Below are 11,301 nucleotides of genomic sequence, written 5' to 3'. Positions count from 1 at the left end.
GTTTATTAAAGAGACACTAATGAAAAATAAGTCATGGTAGATCCATAGATTCTACGTACAGAAGTCTATCATTGTTTTCTGTATGCCAATATACCAGTTTGTTCCGCATAAGATGGCCGCCGAAGGTACCGCCGCTGCTTCGTAATTTGAGCCTCCCACTCCAGAACTGACGAGTTCGCGTAATGTGCACGTTACTTCCATCTGTGCCTCTCTCCGTGCATCAGCCCGTGATGACTTCACATTTTAGGTACCATAGTTGAGAGCAGGTGGCGCCTCACCGATTTTTCATTTTCGTCCTTTTCTCGAGCATAAAAAGCTATATTCCGACTACGAATGACGACTTCGTTGTAGAAGAGCTCGATTTTTTTTTAATCTAGCTCGAGTTAGTATTTCCTCTTGCTGCCCCATTAAACCGAGTGAAGCCTGGAATGTCACCAGCATATAAAGCCCTCGATGGATGAATAATCTGAGCATCCCCTTTATAACAGCATGGATAGTAGCAAGTGTAATTAGGCTTCCTATTGTTGTGTATCGATATAAGGGAAGCACAGCCCTGCCGCCTTAGGTAGTTTCTATGGTTCAGCACTTCTGGCGAAAAGACGTGCCACCCTTCGCCTTATGTAAATACTGCGCTTCAGAAATAATGGCCTATGAAGCTTGATCCTTTCGGCCATGCGTAATTTCAGACGTAACACTCGGCGACTAGTGAGCCTTCTTCCCCTCCGCCAAACACTTTTTCCTTCTTGTTCTTTATTCATGGGAAATGAGTACTGCAGAATCCCGCAAGCTGGAGGGAAGTACATGAAAGGGAAAGCAACTGACATGCACCCGAATTGTAGCACGACGCTACAAAGACTGCAAAATTATTACTCACCCACCAGACTGCAACATTCTTGACCTCACGGCATGCTATTGCACTAAATAGGTTATCTTCAAACACGGCGGGCATGACGTATTTCCGACTCTGCAATTAATCGCTTCTGGTGCATCCTACCCGCAAAAGGCGTTGCCTTCGGTATTTGTACCCGTTACTGCAGGGAAGCATTCTCTTGGTGCTGGGTTTGCACATCACCTGTTCTTCGTGCGCAGATGTCGCAGTTTCTGTCTTGCGCACAGGCGTCACGCTCTGCCCACGTCACAGGGAATGCGTGAGTACGTGTGGTACAACGCGAAGTGGGACAAGGGCTGCGCCTCACAGCCCCAGGGAAAAAAACCAACCAGCCCAAACCATTAGCCTTCTAAGGAATGCATCTCACGTCATCTCACTGTGAATCGAAGCGCGTCGGTCCCGTCAGAAAGAAGACAAAACCAAAAGGGTTCGCGCATCTCGCCTTTTCGAGAGAACGTGCATGTCTAGCGGCCGAATCTTGAAGTACAGGATACGTGGTACGGGCCCCAGGCTCTCGCTGTCCGCCCGTCGGCCCACGAGTGATTTCCAGTGGAACGTCACATTGTGGACGTCGAAGAGCCTCTTCTTTGTGGTGAGTAGCGAGGTGTACTTCACGCCGGGTTTCATGCTGTGTGGACTGCAATAGATGAAAAAAAAAACATGGTCCCGTTCTAGAAATAAAAAATGCAGCAGTTGGCGGCAGTAGCCACTCAGATCAGTGCCTTGTCCTGTCTGTATTCCTTCTTGTGTGTCGTCGATTTTGGCGCTTATTCTATTGTAAGTTATGCACCAACTAGCCCCACAACGTGTTTTGCTGCAGATCAGTGGCAATCACCTACTGGGGCGTATTAGCCCAGAATCGGCTGGCACTGTAATATAAGCAATTACAGAATTTGTAAATGTATGATTGCTATATGTAAAAAGAAGTTTCGAAGATGGAGTGAAGGATGGTTAGAATAAAATTAGAAAATTCTCGGAGAGTACAGATTAATCAAATAAATAAAATTAATTACAGTCTATGGAAAATTAGAAGAAACTTATGAGGGAATACCTTAACGGTCCCCAAACGCAGAGTCTAAGGAAAATACGAACAACATACAACAATAAAGCTCGGAAACGAACGAAAGAAAACATCTTCGTCCACAAGAATCAAATAAAAAAAAATTCTACACGAGAAGGCTTATGCCTCTTTCTTCATCTGTAAGAAAGGGTTATATAGAAGAGCAAATATACGCTATACCAAGTAACTGGTTACGAAGATTTACGTCACAGTGGGACAGCTCATGTTGGACCGCTTGCTGGGGTGCGTGTGACCAAATCTAGCCATTTGTGGTCACCTAAACGTAGAATTTAATTGACAGCATAAAAATGTTACCGAGCCATCGTTGATGAACTTAATCCTCACAAAAAACGAGAATGCTCTTATTATAAATTTATTTCTTTTTTTTCAGTTCATTAATGCAGCATGTCGCTAAAACCACATTGTCTATGCAAAAAAAAAACGCTTGTATTTACAAGAATGTCACAGCTCCTTTAATTCTTTATTTTTCCCATCAATCAACAACCAGTCGAGAATAATAATTTCAAGATGTTACTGCACATGGCAACACCTGAACGAAAAGCAAGGCACCAATAGCAACATTGTAGATCAATCTGTGGTACCTTTTGTGCATCCGGATGGCAATTTTTTGGTCCACTCCTGGGAGCGTCAACTGGACGTCGCCAAAGAGATCCCACAGGGGCACAGATTTTGTGGTCTTCACGATTATTTGGTACTGAAACACTTCCAACAAGATAAAATAGACCTGTTCAGAAGATAAAAAGACACTGCAGCCAAAATTGGGTGTGCTTAATTTCTGCTTTCTTTTTTTCCTTTAGTTAGAAATAAGACTGCCTCATTGCGATAAATCTAATACCATGCACTTTGGCGTCTTAGGTATTACTCTGACCTCACATGCAAGGCTTCCATACTGAGTTACCACATAGTTACATATATCCCCGCCTTACCCAGCTACAACTAGTCATCCCTTTAGATAAATTATTTTGCTCTCACTCGACATATTTCCAAGTGTACATGGTACAGTATCTTTGCTTATATTATGACAACGAATATTACTGCGGTAGTTGCGTCTATCTTTTATACATAAAATAAAACCTCTTTTTCGCTTTGATCAAGTTCTGGGTCCTACGCAGCTTCCCTTTACCCACAGTGACAGCTAAGTAAAATTCACTCGCTTACCCATTTCCAGAACCTATAACACTTGCTGGTTATTATCCAGCTTATGTTCATTTTTCTTGCATGCTCGTTTCTCGACTTATTTTTTGCTTATTAGGCACTGTTGTTCACATGCCAGCATTTGTCCCGAGGTACCGTTCACTTTCCTTTAGAACCGTGTCCCAGCACCACGAGCTCATGGCAAAGATAGAAGTCGACCTCATAAAAAATAAGGACTGATGACCCTAGGACAACTAAATTCAATAATCCCATATTACATATGGGAACATATGGGTCCTTATATACAATCGCACACGTTTCATATAAGATTATTGGACATGGTGGTTATGGGACTCATCAGTTTTACTGTTTATATATAGGAAGGTTCCTCCGACGTGCATAACTCACGGCAGTACGGTGGATCCGGATCCGTCTTTAGATAAAGCTTGGCGGTATTTCCCCGAGTACGATCGCCGCTCCTTCGAGGCAGCCTCCGCACTTTGTCGGCAAGAAAGCCCATGACGGCACAACGACCCCGACCCGAAGCACAGCCACCGCAGCGTCCAGCCATGAATTCTTCCCAAGACCTGCATCGAGCCAGAGGACTCACCTCGTGTAGGATTGAAAACCCCGCCTGGTCGTTCACAGTTGAGCTTCCAAAGCGACCAACTTATGATACTCTAGGGAATTGGATCACTGGTCTTTAAGAACTTTGACAGAAACATCATTTTACAAAATTTGTATTGCCTCGGTTGTAGCGGCCATCCCGGTTGCAATGCCAAATAGGTGATGAAAATCCGTAAATATGCGCACCGAGCACAAGCAGTCGGTGGAGTTCGATTAACTTGGTTACCAAAAGAAAACAAGAAACAGAAAATAAGTGGTTCAACTTTCTAGCTCTACCGCGATCCATATATGGGAAGCAATTGACAGGCACTCAGGAAATCAGCCCGCGTTTATTAGACAATCGGTTTTTTCATGTGACTCAAAGATGAAAGAAACGCCCATAAGACGACACTGTTCGTTACGCCTACTGCGAGTGTGAGCTTTAAGGAGAGAGTACGTGTGTTTGGTACTCTCTTTAATAAATTCCTCTTGTCTGCACTCATGTTAACATCTGCTTTCCTTCGAACCTCATGGTTTCAATGGTCGGCATTTGCTAAACAACTCTCTGCATAAATCAGAAAGCTCCCAACGGAAATGCGCCTGACAACTTTGCACAAATGGGCGCATCTGATCCAAAAACTTTCGCACCTCAAGGCACATTATGGACTTTCTTCTTCTCAAGTTTGTGCCGGAAATCAGCCTGGGGGTGCAGTTTTTTATTTCCCTCACTTACATGCCATATACTGGTACTGGTTCAAAGAAAGCTAACTTTGACTTGCATGTCCTGTCATAGCTCTGTAATCGTTCTCACTTATGTATTTTCCACAGGCTTCATCATCTGCTTGAACTTTGAATGACAAATTCCTGCTTAAACTGAACGAGATTTCAGCTCGCAGTTATCATCAATTCAAATTGAGTGTTACCACATGTCACATTAACGTATATTTTTATTAATTTATTCCCGGGACCAGCAGGGAATGAAACCATCTTCCTCCTTCCACTGCTGCCACAAGTCACTGCATATCATATTGACCAAAATAAAGATGGTGACAGCGGAAGACAACACAAAAACGACATGGGCGGTACTGCCTCTATCGTTTTTGTGTCCTCTTCTGCTGTCCCCGTCTTTATTTGCGGTCAATATGATATGCAGTAAACACCAACTAGACCAAACTGAAGTTCTTCTGTACCAAAAGTCACACCGCCTTCAAAAATGTCATCACTGGTATATTGTAACTCCGCTGCTCTCTCTCTAATGCCTTCACGCCCCGAGAGCATGAAAATAAACAAATAAATAATGCCAACAACTTCCACAGCAGACGAAAACAATTGAGAGGAATGACAGTATTCTGCCACTCAAATAAGTTTTCCCACTACGCCATACAAAAATGCAAACCTTCTTTTCAAAAGCAGCTGATTGTACAATGCACAGAAGGCTAGGGTTCCTGTCAACCAATGAGTAACGAGTACCGGCCGCGTGTTCCAGAAAAGGGAGGAGGGCTTGCCGACTCCGTCCTACTAATTCTTTCGCGATGCTTCCATTCAGTCAGCGCCTCACGGAGGGCGATCAAAGGCGGACATTGGAGGTCCTTTTATTCTTGTCCTCTTTTCTGACTGGCCGACGCAACCCATAGCCTTCGCTCCACTGTACAGACTTGGTGAGCTTTCACCTGCAGGCCACCCCGACGGGCAGACATAGCCTCCTGTTGATGGTGGCGATGAAGTAGTCCACCGATCTCTGGTGGTCGCAGGCTGCGAGGCGTCGAACGCTCTCCAGCATGCCTTCCAGGAGCAGGCTGTTGATGTGCTGCATGCGACAGCCTGGCTGCCGGTTGCCGTTGTTCGGGTAGAAATCCACATGACCGACCAACTGATCGATCCCGAAGCCTGTGCAGCAAGCGCAACATGCGCGCACGCCACGTGAACGTGGGGTCTTCCAGATTGGCGATGCTCTACTTAGTGCTGCTCATCTTTTTTATCCGCTACTTTTTCATGCATACAAGAACTGCAACGTTGTACATAACAAGAATTAGAAGGGAACAATGAACAAAGTTCTTTATCTGGGCACAGGAACACTCTCTCTGGGAGGTTACAAGCTGCATTAAAGGACACGTGCCTATATACAGAACTTATGCATGTATTGCATGCATAAATGTATGTGCCTAATGCATTTGAGTCCACTGGCGCTGGGGGAGGTGATGAATATAGTTATCGAAGCCTTTTCTCCCTCGCCATGTCACAAGCAAGACACTCGCCTTTATCGTTGAAGAAACCGAGGTTCGCGACGATGCTGAACGGCAGGCTTGCGTCGGAGTGGATAACGTCGACAAAGGCTGCGTCGGTGGGATCTAGCCGCACGGCGGGCGGCATGTGGAAGAAGTACGGCCCGGCGGGGTCCAGTCCTGGGAACGTTTCAGAACGGAAAGCTCGGCAGATAAAACAACAAGTGGTTCTGGGCTCTGCAAAAACAAAAAAGAGCGCTGGAATTTCCTTCATTCATTTGACTTCATGTTCAAGAGTTGTCTGACCAAACCCATAATGGGTGTGTCTACTCTGCTCGTTCTGTATCACCGCGAACGTATTTGATTGGTGGGTTTGACAAATTCAAAAGCGGTTTGAAAAACTTAAGAACTGCCGTTTTTCCGCAACCGGCCGCCCACTAATTTGACGAGCAGCTGCACGCTCGGCTCGGGCATTCTTTCTCTGGTTCTGATGCAGAATGTGCTTCACATCATAGCAACCCTAGTCGGAGCATACAGCAACCAGCCAAATGTACCATTAGACATAAAGCAAGTACTTACTCCCGCCGAATAACTTGCCAGAAGTGTGTTAGTTTTTAGACCGTTATACTGTATTAAAACTGGCAGTACAGACCAGACCATGTAATAGTTCAAAGAACGAACTCGCAGAAAGGTGGCATATTCTGGTATCTTTGGCACTTAGTCCTAGACATGATATGCTTAATGCGATTTCTCAACGGCAAAGTGTACAGCGCAACCCTCTGTTCAAAGGAACACCGAACTGCTAAAAATGCATATTAGCACCAATAGTCAGCCAAATGACATCAGACCCGCCGTGGTTGCTCAGTGTCTATGGTGTTGGGCTGCTGAGCAGGAGGTCACGGGGTCGAATCCTGGCCACGGCGGCCGCATTTCGATGGGGGCGAAATGCGAAAACACCCGTGTACTTAGATTTAGGTGTACGTTAAGATTCCGGAGTCCCCCACTACGGCGTGCCTCATAATCAGAAAGTGGTTTTGGCACGTAAAACCCCATAATTTAATTAATTTAAATGACATCAGGAAAGTGACTGGCATGAGGTGTAAGGAATACATATAGGCGTAAAAAATAATATAATATTGCATATCTGCTGCCGCATTACTTAACATTAAATTAATTGCGTGTTTCATTTAAGAGTGAATCATTCTGTACATTTTCTGCACACTGGTCTGTTTAAAATCAGCATGTACATTGCTCATGATGAATTGCAGATTCATGGCCTAAAAGCTCATACTGCCGAAAATCTTCGAAGCTATGTTGTCCTGGTAATTGCAATAAGGCTAGATATACGCTATGCTTTTTGTATGTATGAAACCATAGTCGTTAATTTTTCCCCGCCGCCTTTGCTACTTTTGTCAGAACAAAAATGTCCTTCACCGGTAATCCTTCCAATCTTGTCGATGCGCTCGCCGGCGTACCCAGCTATCTGCGCACCGAGGCTGTGGCCGATGATGTGGAAGTCCGCTGGAGACGCATCGGTCGCATTCTGAAATAGAAATCCAAAACTAAGCACTGTCTTCAATTCACACTGAGACATGAAAGCACCACTGATTACATGACACAGAAACAAACTAACGTAAAACGTTCGTTCACATGTCCCGTTTCTCAAAACCGAGGCGCCAGGTACCGTGGAAAAACCGTGCATGAGGCAAGCAACCCCCAATAACATTAGATGCAGCATGACGGCAGGTTTCCACTGCCATAATGTGAGCAATTTTAGTAAGCTATAAGCGGGTGCTTGGTCTGTTCATATTAATTCATCAACGACGTTTTTTTACTGAGAATAACTTTCCTATCTGGTTAATTACCAAGCACACGTAAGCCGTACGACATATATCGTTCACTTTGAATGATCTGCATTCGATATTCTAAGAAATCTGTATGATCACAATTATTTAAATTGTGAAATTTTACGTCCCAAAAATCCCGACCTGATTCTGACATGCGTCATAGTGGGAGACTCTGAGTTTCCACAACATCAGGTTCTTCAACGTACACCTACATTAGAGACACGAGTGTTCTTGTATTTCGCCCTGATCGAAATGTGGCCGCAGTGGCCGGGAGTCAGCGCGAGACCTCGGGTTCAGACCGAGCTTCTAAGATCCAACGAGTTTCTTGGTCACGAGTTCGGGGTGACGAGTTTGTAAAATCCAACATCAAATTGAAACCAAGCTTCTTGTGAAGTTTCATTATTTTTGGCACCCACGCAGAACACAAAATATTACTCCTCGTGGACGCTCAGTGGCTATGGCATTGCGCTGCGAGGCACGAGGTCGTGGGTTCGACCAGACCACGGCCACGGCAGCCGCACTGCAATGAAGGAGCAATGCAAAAACGCTTGTGTAGCGTGCATCGGGTGCGCTTTACAAAAAAAAAACCTAGAGTGACAAAATCAATCTGGAGCCACACAGCATGCCTCATAATCAACCGGGTGTTCACATCTAATACCAAATAATTTAAAACACTAGGCATTCACAATTACAACTAGTTGTAATACGCGCATAAAGAAATGCGTTTTTGATGTTTCACCCCACCATGGACCTTGCTGCATTTTGCCTGCCGTGTTTTTCCCAAACAACCTAAAAATTGTCCTTCGCTTTCCGTTCGGCGCCAATAATTCTGTCTGCTTCATATCATTTCGGGCCCCGAAGCAGTGAGTCAAAATAACCGAATATTCCCTTTGTGAATTCAAAAAGCTTTGTCTCTTACCTGCAGGGTTGATATGAGCAGCGCGAGCTCGGCCCCCACCACTCTCGTGTTGGCCGTCGCCTTTGTGTACGGGGGCCCGTTGCCTCGGCTCCAGTCGACCACGATCACGTTGTAGTCATTATGCTTCAGGAACTCGTCCTTCATGATCTAAGGTCAGTGACGAAACGGTTTCAGGCACTGTTTTTTTCAACGCGTCAGAACAGGGAAAGAGCAACACCTGATAGAAAAAAACGATAGTTTGTTAATAAATTTGTCCTTGGGCAAGTTGAAGTAAAGGTTTGCTGTCAGGCTATACCGTAAATTTTTGCAAGGTCTTTTAAGCACAATTTGAACAGCGTCAAAAAAACAGACTGGTCTGCTTCCTTTTTTTTTACTATTTCTTTCAGGTCTCTCGAGCTACGCCTAATGACATAAGTCACAGTGAAGAAAATGTCGCTAAGGAACGTTTGCACTACATTCGTCAATAGCTTACCCATATGGTTTCAGTATTATTGAACAAATTAGGTATCCTTAACGTGGAAGAAAGCAACAATTGTGAATGAATGAATGCTACTAATGCTCGTTATCCTGAAATCATCAGTTCGCCGTAAGCCAAACAGTTGCTAAATTTCAGACTTTCTTTTGTGCAACAACGACCACCTTGACACGGTTCAAGTTAGTGGCAAGGAAAGAAAACATGCAGTTCTACGAAGGCATCAAGTTAACGTCCTGCTGAACATACAAGTAATAGGACATAAATCGGTCCCTTTGACTCGCCCTCTACTTCGCAAACTGGTTCCAGTCAGTTCGGCGCCAGTTCCTTGCTGGTGAAGACGACCCGTCGCCTGCTGCCTCAAGCATGCACTACCCTTGTCTGCATATGCAGGGAATACCACGTACTCGTCCTGCACGGAATCTGCACCACAGTGAGGGTCTGCACGGGTGCGAGAATTGGCCCGCACACTTTGAAATGAGTAGTTACGTGCAGTTTTTGGAATAACTAAGTGCTGAGCCTAGGGCCCATACTCGATTGACGTAACACTTCGGTAATGGAGGAGTGACTGACGGACTATTCCCCAGAAAGCAAGAAGGCACTGCTGAGGCACTTTAGACTTCTATAGGCCTGGCTTGATCACTAGACCTACCTTTCCTTCGCGCATCCGGACGGGTGTTTCGCGTTCGATACTGTTGCTTTTTCTCTTTCTCTCTTTAGCTATGCTATGAAGTGCAGGGAAAAGGAAGGGGCCTTATATTAGAAAGTACAAGCAAGTGAATGTGCACGGGAGTGCAAGCTGACATGTCCCGGCGTTTCAACACGTCGAAATGACACTCACGACCATCCACTTGCCAACCTCCTGCGAGTCCATGAAACCATGCACGATGACCTTGGTCTTGAGCGAGCCGTTGAAGAAGGAGTCCTCAACGGGCCCCACCATGCCGTCGGCACTCAGCAGCTCCGGTTCGTTTGGGTTGCGCTTGGTGAACAGCAGGAACCGGGTGCTGATGCGCTCACGGTCATCGGGCAGCACGTTGATGGGTCGATGGATCACGTGGTAGAAGATGTCGTCGTTCTCGAAGCACCCGAGGCCACGCATGCACTTGCTCGACACCGAGGGCGTCCCGCCCACTGCCCAGTAGGAGAGAGGGAAACAGCCAAACCGTGACCATATTAGGAAGCCACAAAGCCGGCCACAAAACTGTAGAACTGAGACGAGTAAGGTCACAGCACAAGCGACAACTGTTTTCGTTCATTGCGTCAAGTTTAGGAAGCACATGTGATTTACCCACAACGCTGGGTGGCCGTAAAGTGTATGAAGGGTGAGAGACGGGAAAGGAAAAGAAATAAAAAGAGAAAAGATGTGATTTATCTATTTATTAGTATATTTTGAAATGCTGAGAAGTGCTGTAATAAAACGATAAGATACCGAGATTAAACAAAGAATAAATAGCAAATGTAGTAGTATTAGATAAGGCAAACAAATCAAAGCATTTGTAGTCTAAATAGGAAAAAATAGTTTCATGCTTTATGCTTGGTAGAGATACGTGGCTTTATTTGTTAGGCTAACCATACATTGGAATTTGTCATACATATTGAACGTGCACGTGGTGTCTTAGACAACCGGCAATAGCCAAGAGACTTTTGACATGAATTCAAATGGGTTGCGGATGCAGTGAGCTGAAGTTGACGAAACCATAACTAGTTCTGGAGAAGACAGCGATGGGCTTAGCGATAAAGAAGTAGGAATCAGACCGACCTAGGTGACGTTCTATTCTCGGTGACCAGCTATGAACTTAGTAGAGGTTCCACCTAAAAATGCGCACTACCAGAGCACTCTGAGCCTCCACCATCTCGAACATCGTTCCCGAGAGGCGCCGATATTGAAAGTCCGTCTCAGCCGCAGCGTAGATAAGCAGACATAAATCATGCATAAATGAGCAGAAGTAATTGGCTGGCACATTTCTACGTATTATCTTTGAGTTGGACAGCGGTCAATTTGCCACTGTGTTCTCACGTCGTCACCGACTGCAGCAGAGATTGATCCTTCTGGTCCGAATTTTTTAATGAAGTAAAAGTGCGTCTGTACGACAAAAAAAAACAAAATATAAAGAAAAAAGAATTTTGG

The 11,301-nt window shown here is 45.1% G+C and overlaps 1 protein-coding gene across 1 annotated transcript; it reads right to left on the bottom strand.

The window, feature by feature from the left end:
* Positions 1-5,376: 5,376 nt before the first annotated feature.
* Positions 5,377-11,035, bottom strand: LOC142563205 (pancreatic triacylglycerol lipase-like). The gene is made up of 6 exons (XM_075673756.1): positions 11,011-11,035; positions 10,012-10,304; positions 8,699-8,845; positions 7,367-7,475; positions 5,984-6,112; positions 5,377-5,597 (listed from the first exon to the last, which is right to left on the bottom strand). Exons 1-6 carry the CDS (start codon positions 11,033-11,035, stop codon positions 5,377-5,379), a joined length of 924 nt encoding a protein of 307 aa, XP_075529871.1.
* Between the last annotated feature and the right edge of the window lie 266 nt (positions 11,036-11,301).

This window comes from Dermacentor variabilis, chromosome 11, assembly GCF_050947875.1.
Source record: "Dermacentor variabilis isolate Ectoservices chromosome 11, ASM5094787v1, whole genome shotgun sequence".
Taxonomy (NCBI): domain Eukaryota; kingdom Metazoa; phylum Arthropoda; class Arachnida; order Ixodida; family Ixodidae; genus Dermacentor; species Dermacentor variabilis.
This window is presented reverse-complemented; position numbering and strand designations above follow the sequence as displayed.

Excerpts from the sequence above, each read along its gene's own strand:
- LOC142563205 (XM_075673756.1), bottom strand. The coding sequence starts at position 11,035 with ATGTTCGAGATGGTGGAGGCTCAGA. Across the intron at positions 10,305-11,010 it reads CGAGATGGTGGAGGCTCAGA|TGGGCGGGACGCCCTCGGTG; the intron begins GTGCTCTGGTAG and ends CCTACTGGGCAG. Across the intron at positions 7,476-8,698 it reads TGCTCATATCAACCCTGCAG|AATGCGACCGATGCGTCTCC; the intron begins GTAAGAGACAAA and ends TTTCTATTTCAG.